Below are 20510 nucleotides of genomic sequence, written 5' to 3' on the forward strand. Positions count from 1 at the left end.
CAGATATTTGCAAGAAAGATTAATGGCTGCTCAAATCAGCAGCAACAATGACATGAGGCTTATTACACATCGAAGCAATATATAACAAGATAATAAAGAATTAGCAGAGGTAAGCTACTGAAATATTTTTTTTGCATGATTTGGGGCATGGTACAAAGGCATTAATCTAAGGCAAATCTAAATGACAGATACATCCTGAACTTTCTAGAGTGGCTACTAGAACAATAATAGCAAAGTACAAAAATATAGGCTATTGTAAGAGAAAGAATTATATACACACATACACACATTCATACACACACATACACATATTCATACAGACACACATTCACACACACACACACACACACACACACACACACACACACACACACACATGACGAAGTGCAGACAGTAAAGGAAAACTGGTAAAAATCCAAAGGCTGTTCTTTGATAGTGACTAGAATTGCTGAGGAGAGAGGGAAGCGGGAGCCAGCAATGGAGAGTGAGGGGGAGGGAGCAGATGGAGACACAGAAAGGGAGAGAGAGAGGCAGGATGCTGGAGGTATGCGGGGTCTCAGCATGAAGGGTCCCTAGACATTAACAATGTGAGCATTTCATCTTGGGAATTAGACAAGTTGAGATTTGTCTTGGGGCAGGGGGCAGGAGCAACTCAGAAGAGGGACTCCCACGTCTGCACCAAAGTCTTAGGTCTCTACAGAACTAACCCAATTCCCCTGCTGTGTTACCTTCCATGGACCACTCACTGTTCTGTCTGCAACAACTGTTAAGACCCAACCTAAATGATGTTGATTCATTCAGGCTGTTTGAGCTATTTTCCACTTGAGAAAATCCAAGGTACGACCTCAAAGTGCAAGCCCTCCCCCACACCCTTTCTTCTCTGGATCAACTGGAAGGGTCAAGCTTACCTGGCAAGTCAGAAGGGAGATCTTGGGCCAACCTGCTTGGGTTAATCCCAGCTGCAGCACTCCCTAGCCAGGCGACCTCATCCAAAACCCTTCACTTCCCTGCCTGGTTTTGTCATCTAGCAAATGGGGCTGGAGGTCTAACTCCCTCATATGGCTGCCACGGGGATGCCTAGGTCTTGAGGAGGGGTACCCCACTGCAGAGTCAGGAATACAGGAGGGAAAGCAAGCCAACATACCTGCAGGCTGCGGCTCAGGGACCTCTGAGACTGTCCTTGTTGCGTGGAACACCATGGTGTCTCCTGTTCTTTCTGCAGCCGAGCTCTGTCTCCCTTTGCCCCATTGGCGTTTGCTTCCTGAGGCCCTGTAGTGACTCCACAGACTGATGAGGCAAAACTAGCAACAGCCCCGCATCTGGAACCTTTCAAATCTAATGAAGGTCCTGCCTGCCCCCACGTCACACCTGATTTCTCATCCCAGGGTGGCCCACAGGCTCGTGTAACCAGTTGTCCTGAAAGCAGAGTCACCTGGACCTCTTTGTCTTCCGTGTGTCCCTTGTCTCCTGCCATCTTGAAGTTTCCCTGGCGACACCACTTTTCTTCCCTGGGATCCCTGCTCATCTGCAGGACCTCCCGCTCCAGGCCTTGGACCCTGCATACAAGATGCTGGTTTTCCCCCTGCAGAGCCCAGAGCATGTCTTCTATCCCTAGCATCGTGTCCTTTATCAGCCCTTTGTAACTGACTCCAAGCTCTGAGATCAGAGCCCTGAGCTCCCTGTTTTCCAGGGTGACATGCTGCATCCTGCTTCCTGCTTTCCTGACACTCTCGGACATGGCTTTGTGCAGCCGGCCCAGGTCCCCCTTCAGTTTCTCATTCTCCTCTTCCAGCTGGGAAATCTTGTAGTAACTCTTCCCATTACAGTCCTCCAGGTCAGACACAGCCTGCAGACACTGGTCCAGTTCGTGCCTGAGGCGGACCAGCTCTTCCTGCAGTGATAGGTTTGCCTGTTCCAGCCTCAGGGCCTTGGCCACTTCTCTGGCCCGCTCTTTCTCACAATGGCATCCTTCATGGTGACATTTTTCTTGGGCTCCCTGAAGCCTGGCATTATCAAGCAAAACCTGACTTCTCTCTTTCTTTGGGGTGTCAAGGAGCTGAAGGAAGCTGTTCCCCACCCTTTTGCGGGTACACCATGTTGTGGGGAGCGGGCTCCCACTCAGCTCTGCAGGGCCCCGGTTGGCTTTATCCCCATCAGCTGGTTCTGAAAGAGCTTCTCCAGTGCCCAGAGCCACACCCTCCTCCAGCCTCACTCCCTCGCCACTCCTGCTGGATTTTGCATTCAGATCCTGGCTGGCTGAGGCCTGCTGATGGCACACAGCCCCCTCAGTGTCCATCCCTGTATAAGCGACACTCTGGCTCTTTCTCATCAATGCTGACATCTCCTGGGGATCGCCACAGACAAACTTCAGGTTGTCCAGCTGCTGGAAGCAGGCCCCCACCTCCCTTTCCAGTGTGTCTAGCTGGAGGGTGCTCCTGCCCTGTCCTGTGGTCAGAGTCTGAGAGGGGCAAGGACCTTCACTGCTGCCCCCTGCTGGGGCCCATTTGGGAAACTCCAGAAAATCCTGATCACCCATTAGTAGTCTCTGTTCCTGACCCGCATGGCGCTTGGAGTCAAGCTGCTCAGAGACACCCAGTGGAACCGGGCTGGATGCCGCTTGGAGCTGCATCTTCTCCTCTTGTTCTTCTTCCCCAGACCACTCCTTTTGCAGGAAGTGGGCGTCTCCAAAGCACAGCTGGTGGCCCTGCTTGTCCTGTGTCGTCCTCCGGACCTCTTTGCCCCTTCCTGCTGGAAGCTGGTTACCATTTGGCTCTGGATCTCTCGTATCATGGGCGCTAGCACCGGTAGCCTCTTCCTCCTTCTCTGGTGACAGTTTTCCCAAGTGTTCCCAGCCACATCCTTCCACACCCCATCTCTTTCTCAAGGGACCAGGACTTTCCTGTGACTTAGAGGTTGTCCCATGCAGAGTCAGTAGGAGACATTGACATTCCGGCCAGAGCCAAGGACAGTGAGCCATGACTTGGGTCTCTGAAGCCCTGCTCCCTTCCTGTATGCCCTCTGGGGCTTGGCCCTCCGTGTCCACAATCAGCTTCTCACTGTTTTCCGGGTCCAGCAGAGACTTGTTGTCAAGCTCTGGTTTTATCACACCCAAGGCTCCCATCACCTCCCACTTCTCTGCACTTGCAACTGGAGGCCCGCCTCTCTCCTTCCACATGTCTCTGGGCTCCTTGGACTCTTTTGTGGGAAATGAACCATTTGAAATGAGTGGAGACTCCTGGATGAAGGAGGCGACATGGCTCCTTGCCAGATCACAAGGCCAGTCAGGGTGTGTCACAACCTCAGGGGCAGGGGACGGCTTGCTGTCCATCTCTTCTTGGGTCTGAAGTTCTCGTAGGAAATGCTTCCAGAGCAGAGGTGGCAGTAGGGGCTGCGGTTCTCCAGCAGGTTCCCAGAGCGGGAACATGGATGTGGGTAACAGTAGGAGGGAATCCTGGGCTCCAGCGGCTTGAAGATTCTCTGAAACTCCTGCCAAGGGGCAAAGTTGCTCATCCATGCCTGGTTCTGGGTGGCAGCTACACAGCAGCCGAAGAATCTGTCCATCTAGGTGGGGCTGGACAAGAGCGCCCTACAGGTGGAGAGAGGAGATGGGGTATGAGCCAGTCTCTGCCTGCCGAGCCCCACCTACAGCTGATCATGCTCCGCCCCCAGTGCTCTCTGATCCTGCGCATAGAGCTGCATGCATGTCCTGCTCTTCCACCTCAGGGCCTCTACCTGAGCTCTTCCCACTGCTCAAGATTCTCCCTCTCCCAGATATCCTCAAGGAACACCTCTTCACCTCAAACCAAACAGTGCCTCCTCACAAATACCCAACCCCTGGAGCACCTCCTGGCCTCAGGGGCAGCAGGGACACTAGTTCTAAGACAGTGATGAGATTAAAGATAATAGAATTAGCAGACACAGATAAGGCACTGAACCTGAGTACATGCTATTTCAGGGTGACAGAGGAGTGTGTGGAATTCCTTCCTCTACATGAAGCCAACTGTATGAGGGGATAGTTCAGGAAGTGAATGAATGAATGAACAAATGCATGGATGGATGGATGGATGGATGAATGGATGGATGGATGGATGGATGAAGTTTAGAACCACAGAGTCACATCAGGAAACCACTCCCAGTTCAGCTTTGTTTCTTAGGATAAGAGATAGAAGCTGAGGTCAGTGGTTTGCCACAGCATTAGGACGAATTCAGATCCAGTTGAGATCAGAACATTGGAGTGATACAGAGTACAGAAGGATGAGACCAGGGCTCTGTACCTCTGGAGCTGGGAGTTCTAGGGGGTCCCAGCATCCCTTGGGTAGCTCTGGGGGTTCCCAGCATCTTTCAGGTCTCATCATCTCTGGATAGGAAGGCAGAGCCAGCTCTGTGGGTAGTCAGAGGGCTTCATTAGGGCAACATGAGTCAAGTAGCCCAGGCCAGGCGCTTGGTCTGTCTTCTTTTGATCCCAATATACTTCTTAGTCCAGGTCTCAGCAAACTGTATCCCATCCCCTCAAACCTCTCACTCAATCACTTCCAGAATATTCTTCTAAATCTGGAGCTTTCTAAGAAGAACCTCCCCAGGGTGGCCACATCACCAAGCACATAGCAGGGCTATAAGGCCCCACTGATCCTCCTATCTGCAGAACCCTCTGGCCTCACCTGTCTAGGCTCAGACCCTGGCAGGTCTTCCTGGAGCTTGCCTATGGTACTTGCTGGCATCACCAAGCAAGGGTCTGGCTGATCTTGAACACGGCTATGGGCCTTTTCTGAGAGCTGGCCTAGAACAACAAGACCCCAAGGTTAAATCACTCTTAGAAGGTTTATCATAATGGCCACCAACAGCCATGTCAGCTGAGAAATGTCTCTCTTGACTCGGGTCTTTTAGCCCCCAGTGAGTCCTGATAAGCCCCACTCTTCTGCTGGGCAAGGACCTGAGCTTGGAAAATGTGAATGACTACCAACAGCGAGCAGAGGAACTGGCTCTCAGGATGGACCATGGACCACAGCTGAACCATGCCCATGGAGCATTTTGAACCCTCAGGATCCTCATCTCCCAACTCTGCACAGGGAGACACCCCTCCCACAACCCTGCAGAACTTTCAGGAGCAGCCTCACCAAGTCACAACGCACCTTGACCTATCCAACAGCTCTGTCCCCCTGCCCACCGCAGACATGACTAAAGGGGGACATCAGCTGCCTCCTCCTACAACCGGCAGTCCTGGGTATCATGAGGCTTGGACTACTCTTATGTTCTGACCGCAGAGGATGAGCAAGCAGGATCTCTTATAGTAGGGCGGTGAGAAACTATTTCCGACATTAGAGACCAGGGACTTCAAAGCCCCAGTGATTCTCAGACGGACAGTCATGAGTCTCATCCTCAAGCTAAGGGGCTGTCTGGGGTAAAAGGTGGCTAGAGTGATCCCTGCTTACCAGAGATGTCTCTGTGAGGACAACACCCCATTACCAGCCTGCAGCTCGAGGGCACCCCTTGAGAGCTGAGCGCATAAGTTTAAGTGTCAAATTAGCCTAAGCTAATGGCCCCTGGAACATCACACACTGATTCTGCCTTGACCAACTGTGTTCTTGAGCCTCTCTGAGCCCTGGCTTGTCTATAAGAGGAGCAAACCATCCTGCCCAACACTGTGAGAATAACAGTGGACTAAGCTAGCTGGCCTATCACAGGGATTTCAGGTGGCCCCTCTATGTACCACAGCATCCACAAACCTGCGAGGGCTTGAAGTCCACAAGCATCACTGTGGCAGCCTCGGCTGCTGCAGGGATCCAGCACCTCTGCTCTGGGCAGGGGCAGAGAGTCACTCTGGGCACAGCCCGAGGCACCCTTGAGAGAGACAAAGAATTGAACAGTCACAAGTACCCTGGTTGACCTGTCCACTCCAAGCCCATGCCTAGAGGCTTCCTCATAGCAATGGTCAGACTCCTCCAAAGTAAGGGAACTAAGACTCAGAAAGTGGTGGGCTCAAAGCTGGCCATGGAACCTAACCTGGGCCATTGTTTTACCAGGCCACAGTGTTCTTGTTGACTCTTGAGATTCTTTCAGTAAGTTAAAGGGGTGGCAGTCTGTCCTTGGAGTAGTCTGTCCATCTAGACAAAATACTGTATGGAGAGGTGTGGAGGGGGCGGAGTCACAGCCTTGCTCCTGTGTGGTTTCTCTGTCCCAGGTATGTTGAATGTTTCCCTGTGAGCAAGTCCTAAAGGTGACAGTAGCCAGTGATCTGGGAAGTGTCCCCTTGCCACAGACCTGCAGGAGGCCAGTTGTGTGAGCAGAGAGGAACATGCCCAACATGGTCCTGGAGACTACACGTGAGCTGTTCCAGCTGTCATGACCACTGTGAGCTCTTGCCCCTGACATGGTGGCCTCCTAGCCTGCCACCATGCTGGCCACATTCTCTGCCTCTGGACCTCTGCATAGGCAGTTCCTTCTGCTACTTTAGGGTAGGCTCCCACAAGCCAGTCAACTGTCATACAGGCCTCTTTGTAGCTGGCTCCTGGCCCTGTGTCCACTCCACTGAAGAGTTGACCATCAAATTAACCTGGAAACCAAACCAGATCAGGGTGCCTCCCCTTCTCACTGTTCTCCAGCAAGAGAACCCCCCCCCCAGTCTCACACATACGCCTTGTTCTGTGTTCTAGCCAGGGACTGTAGACCCCAGGGTATGGGGCAGGGCTGTGGTAAGCCAAGGTGTACTTGAGTGGTCTTAGGCAAGCCCACATTGGGGCATGCAATCCATGAAAGATGGCAGCAAATAAGGCTTAGTGTCCCGCAGAAGCAGTGGTCAAATCCCCGTGAGGCTTTCTTTGGCCTCCTTGACCTTTTCACAAATCAAGTCCTCATCATCCTCTCCAGCAGTCCCTCCCTCAGCCACTCTGTGCTCGTGACCTCTTATCTGTCTGTGCAATGGTTTGTGCTGCATCCTTTTGCCTATAAATCCTCAGCCCCGGCTGTATCATAGCTTCCTCCAGATGCTTCCAACAAAGACCAATAAGAATGCTCAACTCCAACGGATAGCAACCAGAGGGCATGCACACCAGTTTGCACCCTAATAGACAATGGGCTACACCCAAAGAGGCCTGACCAGACAGGCTATTGTCAACTGTGCTCAGAGCCCTGTCCCCTGCCACTGTTTCTGCCCACTCGCTTCTCACCTGGTCATAATTAAACAGTCCCAATTGCAGCTTAAAAATTACCAGGAAAACAAGATGGAAATTCAGAAAGATGAAGGGAGGGAGAGACAAATGCAGGAAGGTTGAAAAGGATGGAGAAAAAGATCAGAAAAAAACTAAATGAAGCAGAAAAAGAGGTGGGATGAGAAGAGAAAAAAAAGCTCAAGCTCCAAGTAAGGGTGAGGAAAATAGAGGGCAGAAGGAGAGGAGAAACAGGCAGGTGGAGAAAGAAAGGCTGGGATCAGAGTTTGTCATGTTCTGCCAAGGCCAGCATTCACCATGGTGCTTACCACTGTGCTTCTCTGCCCAAATGGTTTCATGAACATTTGCTGAGCCCCAGCTAAGGACCAGACCTGCTTCTGAGGCTGGGAACACAGCCGCAGAAAATGCACACGCTCTCTGCCCCAGGGAGACATCTAGGCAGCATCCTGCACTCTAGGACACTGAAACGATACCTTCCATCTGGTCTACCCCTCACTTTGTGAGTGATTAAACCAATAGTCAGTGAGGGAGAGGAAGTTGCCTAAGGTCACAGGGCAAGTCAAAAGGAAAACAGGAGAAAAGCTCCCATATCCAGCCTCGATCCATCCCAGAACTGTGCTCTGCCCAACCCCGAGAGAATGACAGCCTGGATTCTGGTTTGCCTCCCCGTGTGAGATACAAAGGTGTCTAGACACAAGCATTTATGCGTCACAGTACATCTTTCTGGGTTTTTCTCAAAGCACAATAGAAGACTTCCACTTGCACAAAATGTAAACTTTAGCTTTGTACCATTTTTTTTTATTCAATAGTTTAGAAGAACCAAATCTTCCCAAACTCTCCTGCTGTAATTTTAAATGTATTCTATTTTTATTTATGTGGATCTGTGTGTCTGTGTGTAGGTATGCACACATTGGGGAGGTGGGTATGTTCAGAGGCCAGAAGAGGGCGCCAGATGCTCAGGAATTCGAGTTAGAAGTAGTTGTGAGCATCCTGATATGGGCACTGGATATCAAACCTGGGTCCTCTGTAGGAGGTGTACTTGCTCTTATCCACTGAGCCATCTCTCCAGCTCCTATGCACCTATTTTATATGACGACAAACCTAGATTGTGGGAGAATGTCTTAAGAGAGAGGTGTCATGAGTGATTTGAGAAGCCCTGGCTTAAGCAAGACCTCACAAGCTCCATCTCGCTGGACACTGAGGCTACTTCTGATTCTGTCAGCGGCAAACAGCACTGAGATGGAGACAGCTGCGCACAGCTGCTTAGCAGCTGCTGACTCCTTTCTTTAACATGTGCTGTGGTCTGAGAGTGAAATGTCCCCACAGGCTCACGTTTGAACCTTGGCCCCGGCTAACAACACTGTTTCAGAAGGCTGTTGAGCCTCCAGAAAGTGTAGCCTCCCTGGAGGAAGTGAGTTATCTGGGGCAGCCTTATGAGAGTACATACCTGATAAGTTGGCCCCACTGCCTACCCACTCTGTGCTTGACCAGTTGCCCATGGCCCTGCTGCCTGCCCTGCCTGCCCCACCATACTGGGACTGAACCCCCCTTACACTGCTTCTTGTCATGTATTTGGTCACAACAATGAGACTAGCAAACACCTATTCATGGAGGTTCATGCTCACACAGGAAATATAGGCATTCATACGGCATTTGATACTCACTGACTGTCAGCTCTCCCCAAAGGCTTAGGTCTACAAAGGCCCAAACCCTGCAAAGCAGCAGCTCCTTTAAAAGCTGCACGTATTGACTATTTCCTTCTGCTTTCTTTGTGTGTGTGTGTGTGTGTTTTGTGCTGGGAATTTGGGGCCTCACACATGCTAGGCAAGTACTTTTATTTCTTGACTTGTGGTCAAGTATTCTTTTAGAGAGTTATTTATTTTATTTTATGTGTATATGTGTGTGCCTGCATAAATGCTGGAACATGTGTGCAGGAGCCCCCAGAAGAAGGCACTGGATTCCCGGCAGCTTGAGGTACAGGCAGTTAAGATCTATTTTATGTGAGCACTGAGAAGCAAACCCTGGTCCTCTACAAGAGCATAAAGGGCTCTTGACCACTGAATCGTCTCTTTAGCCCTCTTGACTCTATTTCTTGATAGAGTTTGCTTCATAGTGAACAGTAAACCTGCGGTGACACAGTCCTACAGAGGTACAAGCAGGGGTCTCTTTCCAACAGTGAAAACATCCCTACAGCTGTTGCCAGGGCTCACTCTATGTGACCTGTGGGACAGGGAGAACTGCAGGACAGGAAGACACAGAAAGCACCCAGCAATGCCCATCACCCCAGCTCCTTAGCTCCCAGATGACAGAGGAGATGATTGACTCCCTATCTCTATGCATAAACCTCTCTCAGTGACCCTCCAGGCCAGGTCATAGCATCTGTCTGTCTTCTGATGTAGCTGTTTAGAAGCCAGGACCACCACTGCTTTTCCTGTGTCTATCTCCCCTCCAAGCTTCTGAAGAGCAGGTCCACACCCAGATCACCCCCTAGTCCCAGGGCCTAGCGCTGTGTCTGGGACACTGCAGAAACCCAGGGAACACTCAGAGAATGCCAACACACCCACTGTCCTCCCCAGCTCCTTTCCCCCGCAGGAGCCCTTCCCCAAACTCCTCCCAGTGACCCATTCCTCTGCAGATGTAGCTTTTACACAACCTATTCTAAAAGTTGTCACTGATCTGAGTTTGGGCAAATTAAGTTCTTTTCTCTAGACTCAGCTTAGGGACAGGGACACTAGTGCCTCCCTGGCTGCTTTACAGCATCTAAGAGAGCCTTTCAGGGCAAGTGCTTTGTGGCTAAGAAGCAATTGACATGTCTTCTCACAATGCCTGCCCTATAGCTCACAGCACAACTCCCAGAGTCCATCAGAAGTAAGAAGCAGAGTGCTGTCTCTGGGGTGGGGGACTGTGTTCCCTTCAAGCCTGGCTTCTTCCATTTGCTGGAGCATGTGACTTTCCCCACCTCCCCCAGTTCCTTCACCTGTAAAGTAAGGGCTAATAACTCCACCCCCTCATCAGCTGGCTGCAGTGAAGACCCAGCTCTGAGCAAATGGCAGTTCTATGAAGACTGTCAGCTGCACACGTCCCTATATATGCTCACTGTATACCTCTTTCTCCCCAATCTCTGTTCCTTACAGCAACACGGCCACATGCAGACAGTGCCTATGACTGTGGTCATCTCCTCACTGAGCGGCTCATTCACTGGGCATCACAGTCTGTGGGCGTCAGTCCCATCCCACAATAAGGATGCTGAGGCACAGAAGTCTACTAACCAGTCCAAGAGTATCTTGGCCCATCTAGATCACCACTGTCCCCTAAGAGGGATCCCCCTGCAGTTCCCTAGAGGAGTACCTCCTCCATGCCATACTGAGCAATGCTGCCTGTCCCATGGGTTCTAACAGTAGCCTCTGCTTTTTCCTCTGCTCCACACATGGGGACCACTGCTTATGGACAACTTAGGGGACCTTTAGTAGACATCTTTTGGCTCTGATAGTCGAGGCCCTAGGTGAGATGCAGCTCCTTGGGGTGCAGGGCCTGCTGAAGGGAAAGCAAGCAATACTGAGGTCATAAATGCCTGTGACTGTGATGGCTTTCCAGCTGAGGACATAGATCCTATCTGATGCAGCCACTGAAGAGTCCAAAACCCCAAAGAGCTACTGACGCTCACCCCGATCCCAAGGGAAGGCCAGCAGAGGGAGGCGCGATTCCTTACCCGTCTTGATGCTGTCTTGGTGCCTGTGACCAAATCACTTGCCCTTCCTTGCAGTCCCTCCATCAGCTTTGTGGAAACAACCTGATACATGAGGGGTTACAGGAGAGGACAGGAAATGGACAAACAGGAGCAAGACTCTGCCAGACATCTAGGAACCCACTCTTCTCAGAGAAGTGTTTTTAAGGAATAGTGAGCCCCAGCGTTTGGGATGATGGCGAGATGGGAGAATAAAGCCTCGGGCCAACTGCCTAATTGAAAGCACATTTATGGCAATCACAGAAAAGATTCTAAATGACAAGTTCCATGTGCACATCATTTATTTTCAGAATTAGAAGGAGACAATGGTAAGTGTACACGGTTTCCCCCTTAGCAGCTGAACAAGAAGTACACAGGAGGGACAGGTGGGGGCCAAAGCAGTGAAATTGCACAGCAGAACACAGACACCATTAGTAAGATGGCCCAGGCAAGAGCCAGGCCATTATCCCAAGAACTTGAGTATTCCAGTTTCCAATTAAAAGATATATTTGATGCTTTAAACGAGCAAGTCCCATTGGTGGTTTTTTTGTTTTTTTTTTTTTGTTGTTGTTGTTTTGTCTGTTTTTGTTGTGTTTTGTTTGAGGCAGGATCAGGGTCTGACACTGCCCAGGGTGGCCTCGAACTTACTATGTAGTTTGAACTCCTGATCCTCTTGCCTCTATCTCCCAAATGTTTCATCTTCTTTAAAGAATCTGAACTTGCTATGGTTTTAGGGACCCAGGGCTAAGGCAGCTGGAGCCACCATCCCCATGCCAACCTCCAGGTCTGTCTGTCCCTCAACAGCTGTATGACAACAGGTGAGAAACTGCTGCCCAGAGCCTCAGCTTCCTCTCTGTGGAGCAAGGACGCTGAGAGCAGCTGCCCTTATAGCTACAAGCTTTGAAAGGAAGCTCTGAATACATCTGGAAGATATTAAATGTACTTGTTTGCCCTTCCGTCAAGTACACCCATGTTTAAAGAGCTAGTAATGAAGAGATCCAGAAAAAGCCCAATCCCTGGTGCTTTCTTCTTTGCAGTCCCTGGGGCCCCTGTGTGCTGCTGATGGAAATGGAGGTGGCAAAAACCAGTAGATGCTGGACCTGCCCTGGGAAGTTCACAGCCCAGGAGGGGAGGACACAGCATGGAATGACCACTAGGGAAGACAGGAGAGGAGCGAGTGCCCTGGGGGAGGGGCTGTGGGTTGAGAACCTATCTCTCACATGGTTGCACACTGCAGGAACCCAGTCAGTGATAAAGAGATGGATGAACAGAGGGACAAACCGTGAAGGGTATGAGGAGGATCTGGCTACCTAGCAACCAGTTCCATGAGTGGACAGACAGGGAAGATATATGTGAATGGGGACCAGGATAGACAGCTGCCAAGGCCCAAATGCTTGTTCTGCTCCCAAATTCATATGTTGAAATCTAATCACCAAGGCAACAATGTGAGGAGGTGACTAAGTAGGAACGGACCCCTCAGGGTGGCGGCACATGCCCTTCCCCCAGGTGACTACTTGGCAGCCACAAGCTACAAACCAGGTCTCCAACACTGAGTCTGTGGGTGCCTTGGATTGGGTACCAAAGGCTAGACTAGTTTAGGGTGGGGATGCACTGATTATTTCCCTTGCCACTGCGACAAAATACCTGCCCAAGGCAACTGAAAGGATGAAGGATTTATTCTGTCTCTCCACGTAGAGGCTACAGTGATGGCAAGGAAGGCACGGGGCTGGGAGCGGCCGGGAAAGGAGTGTGGGTTCTGCTTCTTCACAGTGCAGGAAGGTCCTGAAGGTGGAAACCTTGAGCTAGAACCTCAGGCCACCCCAGAAACCCACTTTCCCCATCCAGGCCCACCTCCTAGCAAGTGTCTCTAACCTTTCAACATTGTGACTCCGATATAGTCACTACCAAGTTCACATTGTGAACTGCGTGGCTGTTATTTTTTAAATACCCTCATAGTGTTTTAAGTCTTGGCTTTTTGTGCTGGACTGCATTCATAGCTATCCCAGAGAGACTGCATCCCGAGGGCTTCAGACTGAACACGCCTGCCGGATAAGTGGGGTTCCACCACCTCCTCACACAGGACCATCAGCTAGGGACCAAGGGTACAAACATGAGCCTGTGTGGGAGAAGGGCCATTGCGCATTCAAACCCTTAACAGTGGGATGGAGGGAGAAGAACAACATAAGTTGGCTGTGGGGTAGAGTACGTGCGTAGTTGAACATGGGAGTCTGCAAGTGTGTGGACAAATGGGTAGACATCAAATGGCGGCCATATGGGCAGTGAGTGGCCAATGACAGTGGTGATTTTGCATATATGGATGGTGGGGACATAGACTGGTAGTGGCTGGACAGGAAGGAGTCAGAGGAGGGTAAGCAGTCATTCCTGTCCTGGGTTCCGGCCACTTACCGGGCTACCGTGCCCCAGCTGGTCCTGCAGGAGCCTGTTTTGCTGGGCGAGCTCTTCCACCTGGCTGTGCAGGCCAATCTCCGACAGCGTCAGCCCATACACACAGCAGCGCAGTTCCTCCAGCTGCTCCCGCAGCTGCCGCTTGGTGACGCTGTGCTCCCGCAGCCTGCGCACCGCCTCCGCCCATTCCCGCTCCGCTCGTTCTGCCCTGGCCCGCAGTACATTCAGCTCTGTGGCCTCGAAGGCTCCCAGGGAACCGGCGGGAATCTGCGGCCGGGAGCTGCCCTCACTGGGCAACGGGTCCGCAGCATGCAGCTGTGCCAGCAGGAGGCCCGCGGCACGGCCCAGGCGCCACACGTCGCTCTCCAGCCGCTGCACCTGCGCCCGCAGAACGCGCTCTTGCTCCCGCACCAGGCCCAGCTGCAACCGCTGGGCCCGCCCACAGCGCTCCAGTGCCACCGCCTGCTGTGCCAGGGCCTCGTCCTTGAGCTGCAGCCGCTCCTGCAGCCGCTGCTGCCTTCTGGCCGCGCTCTTCGCCTCCCGCACCTAGGAGTTGTGGTGATGGGGACGTCAGGGAACCCCAAGCCCCAGGCACGCGTCTTGCTCACTTTGATTTCTCTCCCTAACATTCCTGTATTTCGTGCATAGTGGGTACTTTGCATTGAAACTTTACGCTAGGACCAAAGATGGCTCAGAGACTAAAGGTCGCTTGCTACCAAGCATGAAGACCCAAGTTGGGCTCCACAGGACCCGCACGTGGTGGAAGGAGCAAACCAGTCTCACAAGCTGGACTCTGACCTCCACTGTGGCATAAGTATGTGCACGCACAAAATAAATACACAGTTTTTAAGTTTTGCTGATTACTGAGTTTGCTAGCACTGCAGACAAGAGTCGCCTTCACTTCACCCTAGTTTGAGCCCAGGAGCTCCATGAGCTCCCTAAGTCTGGTGTGTGTGCAGTAGATTGGAGGGGCATACACCTTGCAGATGGCTCTGGAGTTGTTCAGTTTGAACAGTTCACACCAATTTCCAAACTCCACAGAACTTTCCAGAACCTCTCACTTCAGTGATGTGAGCTGAGCAAGGGTCAGGAAGCCACGGCAGCTGTTCATAACTGTGAATGCCTCCCCACCCAGCAAATAGGGCTGTCCTTAGCCCCACCACACACTCAGAAGTTACCTGTATAACGGAACAGCGAAAAGTCTATACTAAATAAATGGGACAGCAGTCAGCTCTGGGGCCCAGCACAGCAGCCTTGTGTCTGACTTCTCTCCATCTCTTAGCCATCTGCCTAAGCAGGGAACATTTGATCCATATTTGGACACCCCGCCTTCTCCCTATCATATTCAGTGAACCGGACTGGGGTGCAACACAACCCAGAAAGAAACGGGAGTCTTCGGTGTTCACATTCTGTCCAGGCAAACACTGCCTCTGTGGTAAGCTTTCTCTCACTAGCTACCCTCTGCTGCCAGAGAGCCTGCACAGAGGGAAGGAGGCACAAAGCCCGCTCAGGCTGGCTCTGTGGGGGCAGTTTATTAATTTTTTTTATTTTTGGTTTTATTTATTTATTTGGATTTTAGAGACAGGGTTTCTCTGTAGCTTTGGAGCCTGTCCTGGAACTAGTTCTTGTAGACCAGGTAGGCCTCAAACTCACAAAGATCTACCTGTCTCTGCCTCCCAAGTGCTGGGATTAAAGGCGTGCGCCACCACCGCCTGGCTTCAGGGCAGTTTATTGGTAGGGTGTGGAGAGGGAATGAAAACTAGAGTTGTGTTTTCTGGATGGAAAATTCTCTTGGCTTTAAGATGGTATGGATTCTGTACTGGGTGTCAGTGTGGTTCTGGGTGCACGGAGATCCATGGCATGAGTGGGTGGGCCTTTGGCACTCACAGGATGACCAGAGCTCACTGCAGAAATGAGGCCTCTTTGCTTCCTGGAAATATGACCAGAACAAAGTCACCATCTGTGACATCAGACACAAGAGATGCCAAAATCCTGTTTGCACATCCCTGCGTTACTGACTCCCACACGCCAATGTCTCCACCAAAAGCAGAGAGACTGGAGGTTAAGGCTGTGGGCTGGGCTACAGCTGGGCCACATGTGACGCTGACCAAGCCACTGTGTCTGTAAAGAGGCTTCTGGAGAGGTCCGCCTTAGTGTATTCGTGTTGTTCGAGACAGTAGTAACAACAGGGAAGCATGTGGAAAGGGTATATAGCTTCCTGGCCTCCCCCAAACTCCTCATCCCACCAACACAATTAGCTTACATGGCACCCTTACCCTATAAGCATCTCCACCGCAGGACTGTCCCCAATTCCCCTGGGGAATCCCAGGTGTTTCCAGAGCAAGGCTCAAAAACCCTTACAAGGTCTCCTCAGAGAAACCACATGTCCCCAGTGCAGAGCCTCAGCCTGTACCTTACTATGAAGACACCCCTGGAGTTGAAACGCTAAAGGCATGTGAGCCAAAGAGCCAGTTTAACCTGACTCTGCCTCCGGGGGTCAGAGGAGAGGTGGGAGGGCTAACCCCCTAGTACTCAAAGACTGCACTGAGCTGAGTGGGCTCTTTCACTTCCCACTTCCGTGTCAGTGAATACTACATCATGTACCCTGGCTGTCTCCGGCTGCCCGCTGTCAGAGATACCCAGGATCACCCCCTATGTCATTCACACACACAAAGGCACAGCTAAACAAGACCCGAGCAACAACGCTCCCTTCAGCGCATGCACCACCTGTTCATATTGAGTTCCCATCCCACGAACGGGCTGCACCCTGTAATCTCAAAGCCCCGAAGCTGTGCTTTAAAGTGAAATCCTTGAAACTGGTGCCCAGGCATCATAGGGTCCCTATTGTAGAGATCCAGGACCATTGGCTATTTCTTCCTCACTGTGCCCCGAATCATCGTCTCCCCTGCTGGAAGGGTTCTTATAATGAGCAAGAATGGCAGATGCAGGTAACCTTGAGACACCCACCTCTCTGAGCATTCTACATGCATCTCCTCAGTTAACTCAGATGACCACCTGAGGGGTGGGTACCGTATTATTACTGTTCTTCATACGCGGAACTGAGACCTGTCGAGGCTATGTCACTTGCCCAATGTCACACAACCAATTCATCAGTAGAACTAGGGTTTTCTTCCAAAACCTGCCCCTTAACTCCGCTTCTTGGTGGAGCTCTCTACTGTGCTCTGCCTGCCTGCTCCACAAAGCCTTAACTGTCTTCCTTGGGCCTCCTAGTGCCAGCCCCTTGGCTGGGTGTTAACTATAAACAACCCCGCTGGAGGACCTGCTGTGCTTCCCAACCTTTCCCTCCCTGCACGACCCCTTCCCCAGCCCTCCACGGCACCATGTTGGTCCACCTAATTCTCACACTTCACATTCCCTTCCCAGCAAGGACTGGAAAGGTCGACCACCAGGTCTCTTAAGTATCTTTTTCCTATCACACCCACGATGTGGCCAAGACCCCCTAGCACTCTAGACGGGGTTCTTATCTTCCCTCCGTCCCCACCTGCATGCAGCAATTTGAAGACAGAGACCTACATTGGCCATCTCCTGTCCTTGGGGGCCCAGGCATGAGAAAGGACCAACATGCTGACACCCACGCTTCCCCAGGAGGCCTGGGAAGTTGGGAGGGGGACAGAGAAGCTGAGGCCCAGGGTGCCCACACGACCAGGCACTGGGAAGTAGAAGAGATACGAACCTGGCTGACCAGCTCCCTCTGCAGTGCCTGTAGCTGCTCCTGGGCGCAGAGTGAGGCACTTCTTTCCTGGGCTATGCGGGCACTCAGCTGTTCTACCTTGAGGAGAAGTTTCTTCTCCGACAGCTCCAGTTCCTCGACCCTGCAGGACCATAGGCAGGAAACACTCACTCAGGGCTAGAACTGTGTAAATCTGACCACCACCACCCCAGTCACCTGACCCAGCTACTGGCCTGAGAACCTCATGGTGAAGCCTCATCAACTCGGGCTCTCTCTGTGGACCAGACTCATTCTCTTTCTGCCTCCTAGTGCTTGGATGACAGGAGTGAGCCACGATCCCAGGCATACATATCTTACTAGAAAGTTTCTGCTCTACCTCAGAGACATTATTTGCAGGGCTGGGAAAATGGCTCAGTTGGTAGGAGCACCTGTTTGGTAAGCGTGAAGACCTGAGTTCAAATCCCCAGCACCCACATAAACACTGTGCCTGTAACTCCAGCACTGCCGACAGAGACAGTTTGGACGTCCTGCCTAGCCAAACTGTAAGCTTCCATTTCAATGAGAGGCCCTGTCTCAAGCAATAAAGTGGACAGTAATGGAGGAGGACATGCTCACGTCCTGTTTGGGCCTCTCCATGTGTGCAGATGGGTATTGCGCGGATATGCATGCCACATACGGTGTGTATACACATACACAATGTCACTCGCCATGGCATTCAAAACAAGTGTTTCTCAGCCCTAACTTAGCAACCCACATCCACGAGACCAAGAGACACTGAGTGGAGGTCATCCAGCCAAGAGCTTTTCTGCACTATCAGACTAATGCTCACACCTTAACCTGCCTCCAGGTAATATTCTTCACATGGAAGAAAACTGAGGGCCTGAGAGATGGGTTATTTCCCCAGGTCACACAGACTGTGGATTCCAGGGTGACTTTTAACCTTAGTCTTTCTTGCCTCCCGTTCTAGCCCCCAAACTTATGAATGTCTTCTAAGGAAATGACTGACAGTCAGAAGGTTTCTGTGATTTATATTTTTAAAAAAATGTCTGTGTGACTTGCCCTTCTGCATGAGACGCTGGGAGTAGCCTAAGAGACTGACACGGGGAGCGGCTGAGTCGTGCAGAGCTCTGTCTGCATGACCAGCAGAGACTGTGCTAGCTGGGAAGGGACAGCCCCTGACTGCACATAGAAGAGGTGACATGGCAGGATGATGGTGACACCTGAAGGGGAAGTCAGAGCAATGCTCCCACCACAGGTGGACAAGACGTTTCTGTACAGTGCTAGCCCTGCCTCCATGCTAGGTCACGTTGGCCTGAGATAGCCCTCCATTCCCATTTCTGCGCATGCTTTCTCCTTCACCCAAGACCACCTGGTGGCCTTCTGTTCCGACTCAGTCCCTGATCCACAGAGATGGGCAGGATCTGCTTCCTGCCTCTGTCTTTTCCGCCATGGGAGCCTAACTGGGTTAATTTACCACTAAGGCCCTTAGATTTTCATCTGTAAGATAAAGATACAGACAACTGCACCTTGCTCAAAGGATTTTGTCTAGATTAAAGAAATGGTGTCTTAATTCAAATTCAAAACACAACTAAGGGTTCCTCTCCTTGGGGGAGGTTCCCCTACCCCACTTGAGTAAGTGGCCTCGAGCGAATCCGTCAGGAGGCAGAACTGGCACCTTCTCACTGTTTCTGAAATGCGCCAAGAACCAAAAATGAGAAAGTGAAGTCATTCTTTTCGTTTGGGGGAGAAACCTGTGTCCCCAGTTCAGGAGACAAAGACTGTTTCTGACAGGAGCAAGAAGAGATGGCCAGTACAGCAACCGATACAGTGCAGAAGGCTCCAGATACTCCCAGACCCTGATCCGTGGAGGAAGGATAGCACCCTTCACAGGCACAGAAGCCGCAGGGCAGGTGAAGTCAGTCTGTGAGAGGAGATGGGTCCTGGAGCATCACTTGGCTTCTCGCTCCTCAGAGGAGGCCTGAGTGGAGCTGACTATAGGGGAAAAAGATGCAGAGGCCCAGAGCGCTGCACATGCTGCAGCTGGGAGACGGGCTGGGGCCAAGGGGGTACTCAACAGAGAACTGAGGGTCAAACATCTCGGAGTCAGTCCCAAGGGCATCTGAAGTGGGTGAGACCCTACTGACCACTTGAGCTAAGCCTGAATCCTAACTTCCAGCCTCCAGAGCTGTTTATCGACTGAGCCAGGGCTCCTGCTGTTTGGGTTTTGTTTTGTTTTGGAGACACTATGTGAATGAAAACATACATATGTGTGTGGGCCAAAGGTGGACATGGTGTGTCTTCCTCAACCACCCTCCATTTTTTTAAATTTATTTTAAGACAGGGACTCTTACTGAGCCTGGAATTCACTTGTTGTAGGCTGGCCAGTGAGCCCTGATGATTCCTCATCTCTGACTCACAACATGGTGGTTGGAGGTGTGCACCACCCCTGGCTTTTACTTGGGTGTAGGGGATTCAGACTCAGGTCCTAATGTTTGTATATCAGGACCTTTACAGACTGAGCTACCTCTTTAATCCCATCTCTGTAGGCTGTTTTTAAATCACCAACTTTCACGGTTGTATGCCTATAATCTTAGCACTCAGGACGGAGAGGCAAGAAGGTCAAGAGTTCAAGGCCATCCATGGCTGCTTAGCAAGTCTGAGGTCAGCACGGACTATGAGAACGTCTGCCTCTAATCCTACCATCACTACCGCCAAGAAAAGCTAGCAAGTGTGTGCCATTTATCACGGCAGCCACAGGAAACCCATACACCCAGGACCATGAAATGGGCAAGGAGTGCTTTTCTCTGACTAAACTCACCAGGTGAGGCTTGTAAAGAGACTCGTAAAGAGTGCCACAGACAACACCATGAATCCAGGAGGCCCAGCCAGGAGCACACGGGCCCACAGTGACCATGGACTGGACTTCTGGGCACCTGGAATCAAGTCCTACGTAGCCCCTAAGGATAGACAGGCACAGCTACACAGCCCGGGCCTTGGTGTCTCTTTCATAAAACAGAATAATCTTATCCCATTTTCCAGTCTTGAGGATTAGCCACGGAACACTTGCTGAGCAGGGAGGGCTGGCTCAGGGCAGGAGTGGCAAGTGCTCAGGGTGACTTTGCTGGGTTTTGCTCAGAAATGACTGCGAAACACAGTCCGGGGAGCTAGGAGCGGGCTGTTTATTTTCCTTCAGATTTTCTAACAAATTCAGCGATGTTGTTTTCATATTTTATGAATTTCTTTTAATTAACATCATTTGTTGAGACAAGATCCAACTCTGTAGCCCAGGCTGGCCTGTGTCTTACAATGGTCCTCTTGCCTCAGGCTCCTAAGTGCTGGGATTCCAGGCATCAGCCTCCACACCCAGCTCTGTATTATTTCCATAATAAAAATCTTTGGCATGTTATCACTTTTTAATTTAATTTTTATTTTATTTTTTAATTTTGGGGAGACCAGGTGACAACCTCAAGTGTCATCTCTCGGACACTATTCACCTTGTTTTCAATGTATCAATTTTGTTGAGGGG

The 20510-nt window shown here is 51.3% G+C and overlaps 1 protein-coding gene across 5 annotated transcripts in view; it reads right to left on the minus strand.

Moving 5' to 3' along the window:
* Positions 1-20510, minus strand: part of C12H4orf50 (chromosome 12 C4orf50 homolog) — an 89716-nt gene that overhangs the window by 62089 nt on the left and 7117 nt on the right. For 3 of the 5 annotated variants that reach the window (XM_075943726.1, XM_075943725.1, XM_075943723.1), the window contains exons 3-7: positions 16988-17126; positions 13294-13839; positions 5724-5838; positions 4659-4777; positions 1145-3586 (exon numbers count right to left, since the gene is read on the minus strand). In XM_075943726.1, coding sequence (XP_075799841.1) covers positions 1145-3586; positions 4659-4777; positions 5724-5838; positions 13294-13839; positions 16988-17126 — 3361 coding nt within the window. The remainder of the gene's footprint in view (positions 1-1144; positions 3587-4658; positions 4778-5723; positions 5839-13293; positions 13840-16987; positions 17127-20510) is intronic. The other 2 variants (XM_075943728.1, XM_075943727.1) reach the window with 2 other exon arrangements.

Source organism: Microtus pennsylvanicus, chromosome 12, assembly GCF_037038515.1.
Source record: "Microtus pennsylvanicus isolate mMicPen1 chromosome 12, mMicPen1.hap1, whole genome shotgun sequence".
NCBI classification, from domain to species: domain Eukaryota; kingdom Metazoa; phylum Chordata; class Mammalia; order Rodentia; family Cricetidae; genus Microtus; species Microtus pennsylvanicus.